The 19,445-nt window shown below is 39.7% G+C and overlaps 2 protein-coding genes across 2 annotated transcripts; one reads left to right on the forward strand and one right to left on the reverse strand.

Annotated features, from left to right (window-relative positions):
- Nucleotides 1-137: 137 nt before the first annotated feature.
- Nucleotides 138-2,845, reverse strand: scpp1 (secretory calcium-binding phosphoprotein 1). Its single transcript, XM_073464218.1, has 8 exons — nt 2,792-2,845; nt 2,380-2,427; nt 2,006-2,059; nt 1,853-1,879; nt 1,710-1,757; nt 905-964; nt 730-789; nt 138-638 (listed from the first exon to the last, which is right to left on the reverse strand). Exons 1-8 carry the CDS (start codon nt 2,843-2,845, stop codon nt 138-140), a joined length of 852 nt encoding a protein of 283 aa, XP_073320319.1.
- Nucleotides 2,846-8,007: 5,162 nt separating this feature from the next.
- sparcl1 (SPARC-like 1) lies at nt 8,008-13,501 on the forward strand. Its single transcript, XM_073471530.1, has 10 exons — nt 8,008-8,061; nt 8,215-8,280; nt 8,366-9,487; nt 10,491-10,599; nt 10,949-11,070; nt 11,145-11,265; nt 11,358-11,494; nt 12,077-12,225; nt 12,868-13,016; nt 13,414-13,501. The coding sequence occupies exons 1-10, from the start codon at nt 8,008-8,010 to the stop codon at nt 13,440-13,442; spliced, it is 2,058 nt and encodes a 685-aa protein (XP_073327631.1). The 3' UTR covers nt 13,443-13,501.
- The last annotated feature ends 5,944 nt before the right edge of the window (nt 13,502-19,445 follow it).

Below are 19,445 nucleotides of genomic sequence, written 5' to 3' on the forward strand. Positions count from 1 at the left end.
TCAGCTGCAGGTAACATTATAATGCCCAAATCAACATTCAGAAGTGATGGGCAAGAGCAAATCTATCATCCTGAGCTCATCAGGAACGTCATTTAATGTTGTTGTAGTTCATAGTGGAGCTGCACAAGAGCAGGTCATCATCTCCTTAGAAATAACTCCCTTTCATCCTCGTCTGGCACCATCAGATTGTCCACTGAGTGATGATGACCGTCGTCTCCAATATCCTGGAAGAAATACTCTTCACTTTCACAGCTCTCAGTTCCATTCACACAGCCTGGGGTTTTGATTTGCTCCAGCTCGCTGCTGTCACTGGCGTTACTGTCCTCTGTGCTGTTGCTGGCGTCACTGCTGTCACTGGTCTCACTGGTCTCACTGCTTTCGCTGCTGTTGCTCTCACTGCTGTCACTGGTGGCAGCTGTTACAGCAGTTACTTCACTGGTGTCTGAGCTTTCGCTTGTGGTGTCGCTGCTGCCAGCGGGATTATCCACCAGCTGAAGGTTTGTGTCACCCTGGGAAGCGGTGGAGGTTTGAGTGGGTTGTTTCTCAGTCAGATCGTCCGACTGACCTCCGGTGACCTCCGTGCTGTTGTCCTCTGCACTCAGGACTTTGATGACATTTTCAAAGACTCGAACCCAACTCTGATGCAGAGAATAAGCAGATAGTGTCATTAAAACTTTCATCTCAGCGAAAGCAGGACAGTTTAAAAAAGTGCAAAAATGTTTATCTCACCTTTCGAACGTTCTCCTCACTGCCCATGCTGTCATCTCTGGTTTCAGCAAATGAGTCTGTCTGTGGAAATACAGAGAATACAAGAGCTAAGTGGGGAACAGAGGGATGTTGTGCACACATTAAGAGGTGGAAAACATTATAGGTCTAATAAAGTACTTGATTTCATTGGTCTTACCTCATCATCCTCAACTGATTGACTGTCACTCTCACTCTCACTCTCACTCTCCTCTGAAGTCTGTTCGTGGAAAAGAATCGTAGCCTTTTAGAAAATGATGCAGTGTTTGCAGCTTAATTTCTACAACAGTTAAATGCAGCAACAGGTATGTACAGTGAGCATTTAATGTAGCTATGTCGCTCTATTCATCCATGTTGGAGTGTGACTATCGATCCATGCTATCCAAGAAGGAACGTGTGCCATAAAATATGAGCCAACAGTGGTGTCCTGTCGTTCCATAAGTACCAGTGTGGACCTTTTTTCTCTAATGCGCACCAACAACCGAATACATTCCTTTAAAATAATACTGAGCACACAAGTACACTGTCAAATTAATCCTGTACTTGTGATTACTTGTCAGGGGAGCTTTGGGGGTCTAAACAATTTTAAAGGTCTTGTGAAAGTCTCATAACATGCTGACCATTTCCCCTTAATTTTCTTTTTTAGTTTTTATTCTCTTTTTATAAGAACACTTATTACTCCCTTGCCTTCACAATGGCCCCCCTTTATTCAGTGACGAGCTTGTAAAAGAATAAGTACACTAGAGTATTTCTTTTGTTTTATTAATCTGAATGCTTACTGGGCTTCTCTGCACTAAGGATGTGTTTTTTCTTTCTTTTTGTCATTCTTTCTTTTACTTAAATTCTGTTTTTTCACTGTTTATTGTTCGAGTTTGCACTGCACAGCTTATGAACGCAGCAATTAGAAGCTTAATGCAGTCTACTAATGACAGTAAAGTAAAAAAAAGAGCGATGATAAAACTCACCGTGTCCTCTGATGTGGTTTGTAAAGATTCTGACTCTGAACTCTGACTCTGTAAAGACGACATTTAAAAAGGGGATTTAGACACATTGACAGCACATCAATCTATTTTCATAAATATTTTCAGTGAGTCAGTAAATAACTTACTTGGCTTGAGGAATTTTCTTCAGAGCTCTGCAACAGAAATATAAATATAAACACCCATTTAGATAAAAATCAGCAATCAAAAGTGATGCAAAAAGTCATCAAGGCATCATAAAATAACTATTTCCTCATTACTTGAAGACACATATATATTACCTTAATCTCTGAAGTGTCATTTTCAGATGATTGTGAAACAGACATACTTTCAGTCTGAGAAAAAAAAACAAAGTTAGCACACACCACAGTGTATTTAATTACACCATATGACTGCAACACCAACAATCATCACATTGATTTAAGATTCTGTCAACCATTGCCTGGGCAAGCCCTCGCTTCGTGAATGACTCCAGACATAGAGTATAGTAAACAACAGTCTGAAATGCTCTTTGAGTAACCGCACCTATTGTTGGATTTTTTGCTGACTGTGTCAGAGGAACTCAACCTGACTGCAGTCAAATGATTTATGTGTAAAAAGTTACAAGTGCATTGTAACGCTCCACAGGGAGGACTAATTTTTAAAAAGCACTCACCGTGTTTGGATCAAGCTCACTTGATTCCAAAACGACATTGTATGAAATCTGAAAGAAAGGAATCACAGGTCAAGGACAAAACAAGGATCATTTTAATTCCTAGTGTTTCTTTATCCATTTGAAGTGATTTGCCTTCCTGCTTTGCTAACAAACAATGCTAACAATTAAAAAAACAACTAAAAGAAAGAGAGCAGCACAAAGAGGATTGTTCACAGGAATGCTATTAGAGTCTAGACAGTACTAGTGAAATGTTAGAATCTGATGCTGTTTAGCTTTTTAGTTTCTTCAACATGATATACCATTTACATATTATGTTATTTCATCTGCAGAATGAAGCAAACATTTTAATTTGCACAATGTTTAGATTTATAAGCATGTCTTAAGAGTTTTATTTTCTCGATCTCATACTTACTGGGTTGGCAAAAAGTCCTCCAATCAGGCAAAACATAATTATGGTAACCTTCATTCTGTAACAGACATACAGTATATGATTAATATTGATTTACTCCAACTTAACTGGTTTTGCAAACATGAAAACACAAAATTACACCGAAGATGAATAAACACTGTAAAAATGCAAAACATACCTATGTAAATAGCAGCTCTCGTTATATAGCAGTTATCTTAGATTGATTTTGTACTTAAAAACTTGTTTTGCTTACAGTACAATAGCAATAAAAGTTTGGATTAATGTGAACAAAATCAGCAAGTCAGACTACATGCTGGAAAAAGTTATGAGCCAAAGCATGCAGTTAAATAATAAATCAGCCAATATATGATCAATTACCTTTTTGTCCGTTAGTGTCAGAGCTAATGTGACAAATCTTCTGTCAGTGGTCCTTGTTCAGTGGATGCAGCAGCAAACAGGAGAACCCGGTGTCTATTCTGAGCCACGGGTGGAAGCTGGCAGTTGAGGCTGTAAAAGCTCGATGTGTGGATATGCTGTAGGAAACTCCGAGCACGACTGTATATAAGTCATCTTAATTGAAATGATTGCATCACTTCCTTCCGGAGGTCTCTCTGCTGTCGACACGCCAAGGTGTATTTTTTTTCCGGAGAGTTGAAGCTCAAAACAAACACACTCTGGCATGATAATGATTGAACACACACACCACAAATACACACACATACACACACATAAAGTTGTTTCATTCAGTCACTGAATTTCCTCCACCCCCTCTCATGTCTTCAGTGAAATATAGTTCAGCACACTAAACCATAGGGTTTGTGGTCTGGTGAAAAAACAAACTCTCACCCACTCAGAGAGGAAAGGAGGGCCAGACAGGGTCATGCTTGTTTCCGGTGAAATGGATGTTTTCTTCACTGTCTACTCTACGAATAATCGGAGTTTAGTTGTTGTATAATAATTGATTAAAAGGAGTTAGAGGTGGTGCCTTGCTCAAGGGAAGATTCCAAATACTTGTCCAGAGAACATCAAATGGAAAGATGAACTTATCTTAATAACAAGGAAGCTTGTGACAGCTGTAGTCACACATTGTAGGTCCTATTTGTAAGAAAAGTTGATTTATGAATCTCATTCCCAACTCATCAATTACTGACAAGTTGGGAATGAGACTCAAATATCAACTTTTCTGACAAATAGGACCTTTAAGGCTAAATACACTAATGAGATGATCAAAAACAATAAAAGAAAACCACGTTGTGCAACCTTTCGTCCTCAGAGTTACATGCTGTTATTGGAAACAGGGCTTCATTCTTGGAAAAATAGGGCATGTACAGTAGAAATCCTAAATAAAGACTTCTGTATTTCCTCCCCGAGCCTCGTAATTGCTTCCAGGATGTCCATATATGGTTGCGCCTAGAATAAGATGAGAGAATTTCTTGTTTAACCTCACTTTGGATTTCAACTGTGCATAGGCAACGTGTAATTAGACTGGATGTTCACCAGTCTGGAGCTGTTTGCCAAAACCACAGCTACTCGTTGTTGTAAGTTCCTGCTTTAGAACGAGGGAGGAGAGGACGATTGATGCTTGTTGTGGCTCACAGACCGCCAGTCAACAACGTCTGCCCTCAGGTTACTTAAGTTTTATGATGGATTGACCCTTTCAGACAGGCATTTGGTGCATCTTATTGGTTTTCTTTAATGCGACTGGCCATTTACAGAAGCACAATTAGTAATCTGATCCTCAAGAGCCTGATTAAAGCAGGCTTTTGTTGCAACTGGGCCAATTATAGATTATTAGACTATCTAATCAATGAGGAACAGAAACCTGCAGGACAAAGTGTTTTGACCTCAGCTATAGGCTGCAGTGGAATGTAACCAAGTACATTTTCTCAAGTACTGAATAATTGTGATGTATTTAACTTGGCTATATCCATTTAATGCTTCTTTGTACCTCTACTTCACTACATTTCAGAGGGGAAAGATTACACTTCTTACTCCACTACTATTTTATAAGTTTAGTTACTAGTTGCTATGTAGATTCACGTGATTACTAGATAAAAGCTAAAGCCCAATCAACAACATGTTTTGATTTATGTGTTAGGTGCTATCCAGAGGTATATAAAGTAAAGTAGTAGGAGAAGTAGAAGTATAACCTGTGGGGAAAAAGGCGTTCTAAACTTTGTTTTGGGGCAAAGTCAGCAAACTTTTTAAGCAGTTTTTATCAGATTTGACTGGTGATTATGTCGTTTTTATGTCCAGGTGACTATTTAAAGTGAAGTTCTGGCTCTCTCCCCATTAATTATATAGGGGCTTGGTCTTGTTAGTCCAAAATAACTGCCCAGGGATCTTAAATTAAAGTGATGCTTACACATTAAGAAAAGTTATGAATGCAGGACTTGTAACAGAGTATTTCTACATTGATGTATCAACACCTTACATTAATTTTGCTTGAATATAACCATGCTTATGGACTAATTAAATAAATGTAATGGGATTATGTAACGTAGATACCAAAAAAGATGACTGTATGTCAGATTTTACACAAAATGACCTAAAAGCGAAACACCAAGGCAGGCAGGTAGAAAAACAAAAAGCGAGCTTTAATAATCAGAAGCTGTAGTCCATACATCCATAATCCAAAATGCAAGCAACTACAGGCTGACAACAAAACAAGAGTAATCCAAGAGAGAAAAACCAAACCAACCACAGACCAAAAAACTTAACTAAGAACAAATCAGGATAACATGAGTACACAGGCAAAACACAAGAAGACAGGACCACGGAACAGACGAGAAACACTGAAAAGCCATTGTGGCATTGATATATATCATGAATCGTAGTGAAGTCAGTAGTTGATAACAATCTCACCTCAAGGTCCATTTAGTAACTGTTCTGGAGCTTTCAGTCATACCACATAATCTTAATCAGCGGATAGAGTTTGCCCAACAGAGCTGTACGGAATAAATGTAAATTTACACTAAAATGTACATTTGATTGAACTAATATGTGATACAACTCTTCCTGCTGACATGATCAGTGGATGAGGTTGATAATGTCTTACAAGCAGCTGCTGATAAATATTTACAATGATGTTAAACATACTGCACCTTCCTGGCTTTGGTATGACTCACCACAACAAAATATTAACACATACAACACGTTGTATTAGTTGCTTTAAGACTTGGGACAGAGAGACATCTAGTGGCCAAATGTATACATTATTTATCTCCGTAAAACAATGTTTCATGTGACAAGTATCACACAGAGGTTCGGTTTTAACCTTTACCAACAACCTACACATAATATACTTGTTCACATATTCCTGAAAATAAAGAAAAGGCAAACAACAAAAAATAAATCCAACATGAGACCTGGACCTGGATTACAGACAGTACTGAGAAGTATAGCTAAACAGCGATAAAGCAACCGTAATGACCTTTTATTTTCCATTACTCATAGCCTACTACTTCCTCAAGTCCAATATCATATATGTATGAAGATACTATGGATCTATTATATGGTTATTCTCAGTAATGTGCTTAAATGTGTTGTCAGGATAAATGTTATAAAATCAGTATGAATAGAATTCACAAGTGGATTATTAGCTGTTTGCTTTTAGATATTGCAGTTTTTTGAGGCAGAGCACCCATGAGGTTCAGGAATTTATCATTATCTCAGATGTACTTGTGTAAGTTTTCATCTAACCTGAAGTAAACTGGTGTCCTTGGTACATTTCATTTGTGTGTAAGAAACTTGCCTTGCTGTGTGGGGTCATGAAACTTATCAACTCAAAGCAGGTGTTGTGATTGTGCTCAATGCCATCTAATAGTTGTCCTTCCTAGCTCTCCCTTTTCTATGTTTTATCTATCTGTACGTCTGTGAGACTCACCAAGTTCACTCTGCCCTCTCAGCCAAAATAAATTGACTCTGTTATTCTGTTTTATCATTCAATTGAATAATACAACCTTTTGTTGATCCACCTTTTATTCGTTCACGTCTCAACAAGGAAATACAATAATTCCCACCACAGCCCACAGAGACCCTCCCAAAGTTAGAAAAGCATTGGCACCAGAGACCCAGAAAAAACTGTCTCTGTGTGTGTGTGTGTGTGTGTTTGTGTGGACAGTGTGAGCGCTGTCGGGAATACAAAAGGACATCTTCACAGGTTCAACACAGGCACATACTGGTGTTTGTGCGGGATTCTCATTTCTCTTGCAACCGCCAGCCTCAGGTAAAATCCTAATTACTGTGACCTTTTTATTGTTTGGAAGGGTAATTTGTTATTGATCAAACAGAAATGTGTGTGACATCTTGCTTTCTAATTAGTTTACACTTGAACTTGTTGTGTGGACAGTTGGCTCGGCTATACTGCAGCCTCTTTTGTGATATATAGCCAAAACTTTGCCAAGATGCTCCATGCTAATGTTGATGACTTAATTATTTTTATACATAGAGCGTGATAGTGAATATAAATACTGTTCTGTCTATACTAAGATGTACACTGTAAATGATATAGGCACATTCAAATGTTTCTTATTGACAGCTATGCATAATTTATACAACAGCATGTACTTTATAGTTGTGAAATATCCTCAAAGAGATTAAATAGTTTGTTTCGAAAGATACATTTTTGACTATAATGTTACATGGGTATTAAATTAAAGGATTATATAAAGTTAGAATGTTTAATTTATTCTCCGTATTGTAAAAATCAAATAAAAATGTCTGATTAATGGCCTTTGATGAATTTTCATGCACCCCCCCACCCCCCTCAGTCTGCACCTATCTGGGGTTTACTGGTCTGAACCAGTGAGCTATTGTTCCACTGGACAGGCTCAGTAGTGTCTGTTTTGTTTCCGTCCCGAGAGACAAGTTTGTGGACTTAGTCAACTTTTTTCCAGTCTGGTAGCTTCTGATGTTTACTTTAGCTCTGAATGTGACTTTTGAGAGAGAGGCGCATCTCAGAGGCCCGTAACCTTGACAACAGCGGAGGCCAATCCCGCCGCTCTGCCTGTCATGAAAGTGTTGGCAGCACAGATGCTCTCATCTGTTTTGACTTTGAAATGTGTGCCAAGTTCACGTCTCTGTTGTGACCAGTTAGAAGTCAGATTATAATGCGTTGATTGTTTTTGAGGTTTTTTCAGTCCTTTCTGTGAAATCAGTTTTCATGCAAATTAGCACATGTAATTAAATTTTGCTTTATTCATTTCAACGTTTCAGGTATGAGGGCCTGCTTAGTATTCCTGTGCTTACTGGCAGCAACATTTGCCATGTCTGTGAGTAGCAAAGACGTTTATATTCCTCTTAATTGACACTGAACTTAACCATGAGAGAACTTCCAAACAAAAGATGTGATGTGACATGTGTTTACTGCAGTTTTGGCATTAACTGAAATTATGTACGTTATTAAATATCCCCATTATGTTTAGGTAAAAAGTAAACCTCATGGAAAACATCATGGATTGCGTAAGACTCCACATACAGCCAAAGAAAAGGTACTACAGGACTCTTTCAAATGTATTTGAAAAGTAAAGTGATTTTATGTTGTAAAATGAAGATTCTTCTTTTCTTCTGAATAAGGACATCATCACAGAGGAGAACAACAAGCCACAGATCTTACCCACTTTAGTGCCGTTTGAGGCCATCAGCCACGAGCAGGAAGATGAGGAACTGAGCTCTGAAGGCAATGCTAACGCTAACAAGGAAGAGGGAGAATTTGAGGTGACCGAAAAGGGTGACAAAAGCACCGCAGTCCTGCTGAGTGAGGAGGAACTGGTGGACCTCCTGAAGAAAGAGGCAGAGGAAGAGCAGGAAGCAGAGGAAAGGGCGATGGAGGAAGAAGAAGAAGCTGAGACGGAGAAAGGCAAGATGGAGTCCGGCGAGATCACTGAGGATGAGGAGGCTGAGGTGGAAGAGAAGAAGTTGGATGACAAACCAGAAATAGAGGTGACAAATGAGGAAGAAGAGGTAAAGGAGGAGAGTGCTGAAGATGCTGAAATGCTGGAGAAAGAAGAGGTGGTGGTAGAACAGACGCCACTCGAGGGAAAGGAGGAAAAATCTGTTGAGAAAATAGCAGAGAGAGAGGAGCAGGGGCCACTGCTGGAGGAAACAGATGGTAGCACAGACTCAGAGATCCCTGTTGATCTTGACTATGCAGCTGATAGTGGCATCCTGCAACCTCTGAAGATTGTATCCGCTAAAAAACACCCCCACACTGCTGCAGACACCCAGCCTCTTTTAAAACCAGATGTTAAAGAGAAGGAAACCAGTGAGAAAGAACTTCCAACCATCGCAGATTACTATGACCAAGATGTACAAAACACTCAGGCAATGGACAGTGACGAAATGTCTGATCAGGACAAGGACAAAGATTCAGAGGCCAAGTCTAAAGAGATGAGTGTCGATAAGGAAGAACCCGAAGCAAATGATGAACCGCAAGAACCAACTGGTGGTACAGAGCTTGAATCAGTGTCCAGGGGGGCCGGAAAGGAGGAAGAGAAGAGTAAGAACGACAGCGGAAGTCACACCAAGGGAAAGACAAGGAAGCAAAAGAAGAACCAGAGGGCAAGGAAGCACTCTCCACAGAGTGAGGAAACCACCCCGTCTGGACAGGAACAGAACCAGCAGGAGCCTACTGAGTCTGAGGGCAGCAGCATTGACAATACAGTCCACAAGGCAAAGAGGAGAAGGGCAGGAAAATGGGTAATCTGTCCATTTACTCTTTTCAAAGCAGCTATAATCAATATTCTTAAATTTACAATAGATTACACATATTTTACGTGGTGGTTTTTACGGCCCAGAACTTTACTGTTTTGGTTAACTCTCAACGCTCTCATAGCGATGTTTTGGACCTGCCCTGCACCAAATGTCAGATGGACCAAGTTATCCTCTTAATAGTGAACATAGTGGGGCATTCAGTAGCTACAGAGCCAGAAAGCTCGGTGCAGTTGGTGTAGACCAAAAACAGAGCTAAAAGGAGAGGACACGACCCCAATGTTGCTCCTGTCGGGTGGATAAACAGCAATAGATTGTAATACCTCAAGACTGAATAGGTTGATTTCCAAAGTTTACCAAAATATGTATGACCATTCCCAAATCCACATACCCTACATGACTTAGTCGCCACCTGGTTAATGTTGTGAAATGGTTGCAGTTTGGTTAGGTTTAGGCACTACAATTACTAGTGTTTGTTCAAACCCAAAGAAATCTGTAAGATTACTCTAGGTAACGTTTCAGCTTGAGTCAAGGCAGATAGATTTTCATCTGCAATTGTTAGAATGAGAATTTTAGTGACAGAAGTTACATGAAATAACACAAACAGCAGTTTCTTGGGTGAAAATCTGGATGTGTTTGACTGATTCATCCACCCCAGCCTGACTTCCTCCTTTGCTCCCAATTACTATGGCCACCACCTTAGCCATAAATGTATACATGAGTCGTAATAAGCCACTAGCACAGTTGGCCTATACGGTCATTAACTGGTGAGGACAGTCAGGTAAATAGGCAACAGTTAGTAACAAGTTAGCCTTTCCAAATAAAGGTTATATGTCAGTCTTAATGAAACTTTCTGCTGCCCCCCAGTGGCAAAACCTCTGTTATTGCAGGTTTTTTAGAGGAAATGTGACACGCTTCAGCTGTGATGCTCTAACTATATTCCCCATATCTCAAGTAATTGCCTTTTCATGCTTCCTCTGTACATTTCCAGGGTCCTTTAGTCGGAATGAACCCAGTGCAGATCAGAGCCACAGTGGATCTCTACCCCAGTTCCAGGTCCTCTCTTGGTGGAGGCGCACATCGCCCAGAAGCCCCTGCTGGTTAGTCACCATACTGTCTAATGCACTATGCCAACAGCCTCACAGGGGAATCTGCTGACTGGCTCATTTTGCTGAAACTTCCGCATGAATAGTGTCACTCTGCTTCACAGTCACTACCAAAACACAGCTCTGCGGGCTTAAGGAGTGAATAATAGAGATCAAGTTGAATTTAATCACTGTGCAAACTCAAATGCTGGAGGAATGTAGGGGATAGTGTGTCGTGGTTAGAGCTCACTGGTTTCCAGTTATCACACTATAAAATAAAACTAAACTACTCGTGAAAATGATTCTTGATTACTGGTTTTAAGTATGAGTCAAAGGTCATCACAGTGCTTGTCTTTTCTCACAGATCCATGTGATAACTTTCCCTGCAAACGTGGAAAGACGTGTAAACTTGGTTCAGACAGTAAGCCAGCCTGTGTGTGTCAAACGCCGTCAGAATGCCCTCCCAGTGTGAATGAGTTTGATCATGTAAGTACGGATGATCTAGTTTTTAACAACTGCTTGCATTTGATTGTTGCATTAATGTTTTTGTTGTTTTGTAGGTTTGTGGGACAGACAACAAAACATATGATACATCATGTGAACTCTTTGCTACTAAATGCAACCTGGAGGGCACAAAGAGAGGACACAGACTTCATCTGGACTACACTGGGCCATGCAAACGTGAATACATACATTAAAACCAACATTTTAGTTGACATATGGTTCAGGAAATATTTGTTTAGCCCTGATCTTTCTCTCTGTTTCTCTCTCAGTAATACCTGCATGTGTGGACACCGAGCTGGTCCAGTTCCCCCTACGAATGAGGGACTGGCTCAAAAATGTGCTGCTGCAGCTCTACGAACATGACTCTATGTCTCCTGGCTTCCTCACCCCTAAACAGCGTTTTAGAGTAAGATGTGCTGACAATGTATTGATAAAACTGTGATTTTCAGGCTTCCTGCAAAAATATTGTAATCTTCATCATAAAAAAATAGTGTATTTTCCACAAGTTAAAGGTACCCTGTGGAGTTTTTGACCAATAGTAGCACTACAAAGCAATACCATCAAACCCCAATTGTGTTTGTTTTGTGCACAGGCATGAACATGTGGTTGATTCAAGACGCATTCCTGCCTGTTCGTACGTTATTGGCTGCGGTAATGTGAATATTATGGTAACAATAGGCAAAAAATGCAGCAAAACTTCCAGCTGGCAAACATGGATGTAAATATAGGAGGCAAATTAATTCAACAACTTTGTCATGTCTTGATGATAGACAGTGCATAACTTCAGTAACTTCATTTTGTTAACAAGAAAACCTCACAGGGCACCTTTAAAGTAATATTATATATCTGCAATTTGTTGTGTTATTTGTATCCGTTCAGTCAGTCAACGAGTGAGTCTGCCAAGAAAAACGCATACTATCTTTGGGAAAAGAACAAAATATATAAAATGTATGTTTTTAATGAAAGTGTGGTGTTCTGTTTTCTGCAGGTGAAGAAAATCTTTGAGAGTGAGAGGCGTCTTCATGCTGGTGATCACTCTGTTGAGCTGCTTGCGCAGGACTTTGAGAAGAACTACAACATGTACATCTACCCAGTGCACTGGCAGTTTGCTCAACTGGACCAACACCCCTCTGACAGGTACATTTTATATCTCTGTACTTATAGTAAACTTACATTTTGCTCAACCTTTAGATTACATTGAAAAATGCTCATAGAGTACTTCCTGTAGGTGTTTACCAGTATGGGTTTGGAAGCCAATACTACGCTACATACACTGAAGTCACAGATAGCCAGTATTTTTGCATATGGTGTTCATTTTTTATGTATTTCACTTTTGCCTCAAAATTATAACAGGTAAAGTACAACCGAAATATTTATGATTTGCTGAGTCAGTAGCCTCTTCATAGATAACCCCGGCATCCTTTTATTTCTCCTATTTACATTATAAACCAGCATAAACAGAAAAGGGTGACCAATCTGCATTTAAAATGATTGGATATATTACATTAAAGAGTATTATATACTAACAACTTAAGTGAACAATTAAATAGAAAGATCTGAAGAAAGATCTTCACAGAGAAGGTATTTTTTCGATATGATATGATTTAAAGTTCTGATCCCGGATGAACCTGTGTCATGCTGGTGTTTGACGAAAGGATTGGCTAAAATCAAATCAAACCCCAACCAGTTCTCACAGGGTATATTTTAAAACCCGTTCATGAGTCAAATCATAAGCAAACATGCAGTTATAGAAATTTGATGTTCATCCATCCTTTGCAGATTCTTGTCCCACTCAGAGCTCGCTCCACTTCGAGTGCCTCTGGTCCCGATGGAGCACTGCACCTCTCGCTTCTTCCAAGAATGTGACGCTGACAAGGACAAGCAGGTGTCCTTTAAAGAGTGGACTTCCTGTTTTGGTATCAAGAATGGTAAGAGCAACAGCTTCTCACTAACACACACTCACTGTACCTCAAACACTTCTCTCAGCATTGATGATGGCTTTAACATTTACGCCTTAACTTTGTTATCATCCCCGTGTGAATAATGCTATAATAAACACGTTCAGTATAATGGTGGAGCTTGGTTTCAGATCTCTGACATGACAATCTGAGTGAGACTGTCTCTGTTAACGTTAAATATCTCAGATGAATTTGATGATTTTTCGAAAGAAGTTAGCTAACTATTCAGGCACATGTTTTATTTTCATGTGCCATTATTTTAAACTTCATTCTTCACAACAATGTTCTGGCTGTAGTCCAGTAATTATACTGTTTTCATTTCATACATTTTCATCACATCAATCCTTGCTATTTATTTTCTCCACAGAGGATATGGATGTCAACCAGTTATTCTGAGCTTCATTTTGTTCCTCTTCTCCTACACGAACTCGTTGAAGCAGGAAGCCTCCATGAACCTCTGTAATATAAAGAACTCTGACACGTACAGAAACCCACTTTACCTCCTGTAGAGGGCAAGTGTAGGCAGTCGATGCTGTTGTTTTGTGTCAGGCTAAGCTCAGACATTTGGATCTTTGCTCTGTTATTTAGACTAAACTGTTAGAGTAATTTTATTAGAGTATAAGAAGGAGTTATTTTTTAGCTGGTTTTATCCAGAAACTGTTTTCTAATGCATTCCAAACCGGGGGAAAGTTTACATCAGCTCATTGGTAGAAAAGGTGTTGTATATAGAACTGTGGTTTGTATGTAAGAGTGATTTAGGGCAGAATTACTCTTTAAATCAAGGCTAAGTAGATAATTTCACACGCTTGTGTTATTGTAGGACATGTAAAACAATACCTGTGTTTCTTATCTTAGTAGAAAATGCTGTAAATGTTTGTCTTTGCCTCCTATGTTTCATTAAAGCTTTATGGACTTCACAATATCATGACAGAGAACATTTCACTGCACCCTGTTGTTAAAGCTGACTTTTGATTCTTCACAGTCCTGAAATAAAGTTATTGCATCATATTGGTGGATCCCAGTCGACCCCAAAAAGGCTCTGGGAGACATCAGTTCATGCTCTAATATCATGTTTGATCCGTTGGTCAAGTTTCCTGGTGCCACCGTGACATGAAAATATGACCTCTGCAACAATGACTGTGAAAATGCAAGTCACTCCCACCTGGTTTGCCACATAATCCTGAATAATGGCCCTCTGTAAGGTAACAAAGCAAAAAATAGCCTGCACTTCGCACGGTCATGATGATTACAGTGACTTGTTGTTTTGAGAGAAAGTGTTCGACTCTGATTGGACCTTTCTTGGTGATCATTGACGCTCTCTATATAAGCGCAGCAAAGACGCAGCCCTTCACCTGTCGTCTGTCTGCTGTGGATCAAACATGTTCTGCACACTGTGGGTTATCTTTCAGATTTTGGCTGTTGTGGTGGAGGGTGGTATGTCTTCAGGAAGTGCTGAAGCACCTGCCAATGGGGGAGTGAATAATAACGGAGGAGCAGCTGGCAACAATGCCAATGCTGGGGTTCAAAATGGGCTCCCACTAAACGGTGAACCTCTTGTGGTACGTTTAGTCCAACTTGGTGGCTCATTTTTTCTCCAGCCAGTCGGAAACCAAGTAGGTCAGCGTCCCCTGCAGCAGCTGATTCCCATCGGAGCTCTCCAACAACCTGGGGCATTTCTTGTGGGGCAGACAGGCGGGGCACAGGGTGCCTCACTGTTTGCTGTGCTGCCACAGAGAGTGGCACAGGGCGGCCTGTTGACTCCCGGCCAAGTGCATCTGATCCCGCTGGCCGGGCTGAACAACCCGCAACAGGCGGGCATTGCTGCTACTGGTGGGCAGGTAGCCGGCAGATTGAGGTTTCAACGTTCAGTGGCAGCTCGCCTCAGGAGGACACAGGCTCCGGTGATGAAGGTGAAGGCAGCTGAAGAGGAGGAAGAGTGCTCTGGGATGGAGCCGGAGGAGAAGCAAGCAAAATGAGACGACATCGCAGATATCATGATAAATGTCTCATTATTAGCTGTTAAAGCTCAAATGTTACCTTTATTAATCACTGTTATCATGTCTAATAACCAATAAATGATTGAAGTCAAATGTTGAATCTTTGCTGACTCTTTGTTCCAACAAAACATGTCAGATTTGACATCTGGAGCCCAAAATATGTCTCTCAAAAACATCAGCTGGGGTCATGGGTGTGGCTCCTCTGACAGGTTTTATTTTTGTGTAAGAGACTGGTACAAATATGCACAAATATCTATTTACAGTACACTGCTTGCAACTACTTACAACATAGTGGTTTGGTTCTCTAAATATGAAAAACATCCCTCATACATTACTCATATCAAGGCCTAATTCCTGGAGTAACAGATTCTTGTTTATAAAGCCCGTAAAAAAAGATCAATCTCTATAAATTCATGAATCACACAAACAAAAACACATTGACATAATTAAATTGGGAAATACCATTTGCCACAACATTAAACTGCAAACAGGAAGAAAATGTTACCTAATTTGAGCTGCATGACAGTGTGTAATTAGCACAAAGCTCCAGACCAGACTTCCACAGAGGGTGTTTACCTGGTTGTCTGTGGGCTGCTCAGTCAGCAGCCAAAAAAACAGACAGCATGTGTGACAGCATACCCAGCCAGCCACACTGGGAATGAATGTAATCGCTTTAAACATCTTGAGAAAATATGCTGATGAAACATGACAGACAAATATCTGTTCCTGTTTACTTGTAATATCTGAGGTTTTACTAATTAAAAGACATTTTGTAGTCATGAGTTGGTCGTGAGTGGTTGTTTAAGGGCTGGTGTGAGTAAAAATCAGCTTGAGACAAATATAGACTCATCGCAAATTACAGTAAGGCCTCCAGACATGCCTGAGGCGAGTATTTTAACTTTGTATGATAATATAGAAGCAGAAAACACAGACCCAAACAAATCAGAAGCTGTCATTCTTACTTAGCTGTTTTTCTGAAGTAACAACCATCTTCTTATGCACACTGGACTGCCTCCTCTGTAAATGTTTAATTAAGCTGAAGCTGCATACATGTTTTTCATGATTTCTCCATCAAAGTGCTCGATGCTGATGTCACTTGTTTTCCCCCTGTGACCATAACCCGCAACACTCAGATGTTTCACACGCTGGTTTTGAGTCAGTAGCTTCCAGAAGCCTCCGCAAACCCTCCCCAAGAGACTGAATCACTCTGTTATTGTTTGTGGTCGCTCGGCTTTATCGAGAACAATGTCAGAAGGTTGAACGGGGTCACGAGTCTTTGAAAATAAGCAACTCACCGTTTTACATTTCTTAAAATCTTAGAAAAACAGTAGAAAAAAAGAAGATGTCACATCAGACGGCAGCATGACACCTGGGTGACAAATATAGTATATGAACAGACCGGTGTTCTTCTCTCTAATTGGCTCGTAATAATCTGTGGGACTGATAAAAGGTGCTCTAAATTCAGAGAGCAACTACAGTATAGTCCACCTTGACACATATTTGAGAGAAGAACAGAAAATATAAGGTATGTATTGCACAATTGATATTTTCTATGCAATGATTGATAAATATCAATATATTATGTCATATTTTGGCATTTATTGCCAAAAGCAGTTTGATTTTATGAGTTTGATGCATAAATTCCAGTGTTTTTCAGGTTCCAGGCTGCAAAATGAAGCTTCTCTTCCTCACAACAATTGTTACAACTGTCTGCTATGTGAGTACAGTCTATCTATCTATCTATCTATCTATCTATCTATCTATCTATCTATCTATCTATCTATCTATCTATCTATCTATCTATCTATCTATCTATCTACTGTATCTTACATACAAACCATATAACTTCTGCTGTCTTTACTTATTGCAGGTCAATGCAGGAGGCAAGGTAAGAACCATTTATGTATGATTACTGCACCAATTTGAATTAAATCATGGTTTATAACAAATGCTCTTTCTCCCCTTTCACACAGACACTGAGGTTGTTGGCGGCTGCAGGACTGTTAGGAGGTAACGGAGCACCGATGGCAGGATTGGCTGGTATGAACGGAGGATTGGTTGGTTTAAACGGAGGATTGGCAGGTATGAATGGAGGATTGGCAGGTATGAACGGAGGACTGCCAAACGCTGTAATCCCTGGGATGATGGCTGGAGGCCTGAACCCACCCATGGTAGCTGGTGGTGGGGCCGGTATCTTTGGGCAGCCGCAGTATGCTCAGGTCAGTATCAGGTAGTCATTTGAAGTGTCTTTTCATACAGCTCTGCATTAATCATAGGTTATAATTGTAAACCAACATTAAAACCGGGTGTGAAACCAGAAATAACAACTTGACATTGTGACAGAAAAGAGAACTAGTAATTGACAGAAGTACAATATGTGCTTTATATTACTTTGGTAAAGATTGCTTGTTTTCTTTGAGTGCTAATTCACACCACAAGATGGTGCTCTCCTGCTGTCGGTCCCTGAAATCTTCATTATTAGCAGATAGAAAATGCTTTCAGCTTGATTGCTGTTAAGGCAGATAATAATAATTACACCAAAGTAATTACAGCTAACTTAAACTGAAAAGGGTGTGAAACACATTTTAGAAACTAAAATAAAAAAAAAAAAACTAGACTTTAGCAAAAATGAAAACTAACTGAAACAACAAAATAAAACAAATACTGGAATTAATAAAAACTAAACATGAGTTTAATCATATATTTAGTTTATTATGCTGCTAGAAATGGTGACAGGTTGCCTGACTGACTTTCGAACCTGGTGAAAAACAATACTGCATCATGAAATCAAGGTTTATAGGGAACAAATTTAAACGCAGATGGTGTCATTGTTTTATAGCCATTACATTATGCAATGAACATTTGCTTGATAATGATAAGCTAAGGCAAAAAAACTTGTGTTTTGCCAGTTTACGTAATAAAAACTAAACTCAAAAGACTAAACCCACTCTTGAAACTAAACTCAATTGAAAACAAAACACTGTTGGATTAAAGACAAAATAAAAAGCAATGAAAAATACAAAACTATGATAACTCAAAACAATATAAAATACAAAATAAAACAATCAGATACAAAGTATCTGATCAGATCTTTCATATAAACAATCTCACAGTAGGCCCAATACTAAACTACGATAACCCTGATGTGAACAGTCACATTTACACCCTCCCTCTCCCTCTCAAAGTTTGTTCCCAGACTTCCTGCTTTCGCTGTACCGGCCCCTGTTCCCAATGTGTACGCTGTCCCTGCAGTGAATGGGGTGAGTGTTGAACTTCAAAACTCGTAAGATATTGTTTCAGGCTTCAAGCTGCCACACAAAGAACACTGATGTCTGTCTCGCTTATTCATTGGCAGATTCCCCTTATGGGACTCCCTCAGATGGCTCCAGTGAATCCTCCTCAGCAGCCTCTCATGGTAATCTCTCACCTTCTTTGCAGATTATCAGCCTACAACAAACTTTTATTGCAGGTTACGCGATGATTTGTAGAAACAAATCATGAATCACTAAACCTTGCTGTCTTTGTTTAGGGAGTCCCAGGTGGCATCGTCCAACAGCAGCCTCCTGTTCAGCCTGATCCACTGAGAAGATTCAGGGTAAGTAAACCATAATTTACATCTACCGTCTGTGAATACTGATGACAGAATAACTGTTGTTCTTTGACTCGGCAGCGTCAAACTGTGAATCAGGGCGACACCTTGAAGACCCCTGTGGATACTCAGGTAATAGGATTGCTAACAACATCAACGCTGTCTGATATGAGTGTGTGAGGTCTTATTTATTCACTTGCCGTTCCCACTTGATTCCCTCAGATCCCAGCTCCGACTGAAGTAATGACACCAACTCCCTGTGACGAAGAAGGTGGTCAGGCAGCCAATTAAGATGGCACTGTTACAAACAGCATTGAAGCAAATATGGAAGAATTATCAGTGATAATGAAACTCGATGATCATGGAAGCTTTGTGTGTTTTGTATAATTTTGAAACTCACTTTAAAATAAATCTCAGTAGAAAACTATTGATTGTACTGTGTGATAACTGTCCAATAAAAAATTATTAAGATTAACATTTTTTGTGTGAAACTCTCTGACTTTACATCAATGTACTGAATGTAAACATCTTTGTGATTTATGGTGGACCTCTGCTGCCATCTAAAGGATAATGTGTATACAAACACACATAACAAAACAACATGAAACCACATTTTCATATAGAGGATACAATAAAAGAGGTTAGCTGGATTACTGGGCTGAAATATCCAAAGCAACAGGAGCTTTTCTGGCTCACACTCACTGCAGTTGAAGTGAATTCCTCTCTCATGAGGCAGGCTGAGGACAGATGTGGGCTGCGCTGTTGCGACATGTCAGATATAAATCTTTCTTTGGGAAAGAAATTTTGACATGT

This window comes from Pagrus major, chromosome 1, assembly GCF_040436345.1.
Source record: "Pagrus major chromosome 1, Pma_NU_1.0".
NCBI lineage: Eukaryota > Metazoa > Chordata > Actinopteri > Spariformes > Sparidae > Pagrus > Pagrus major.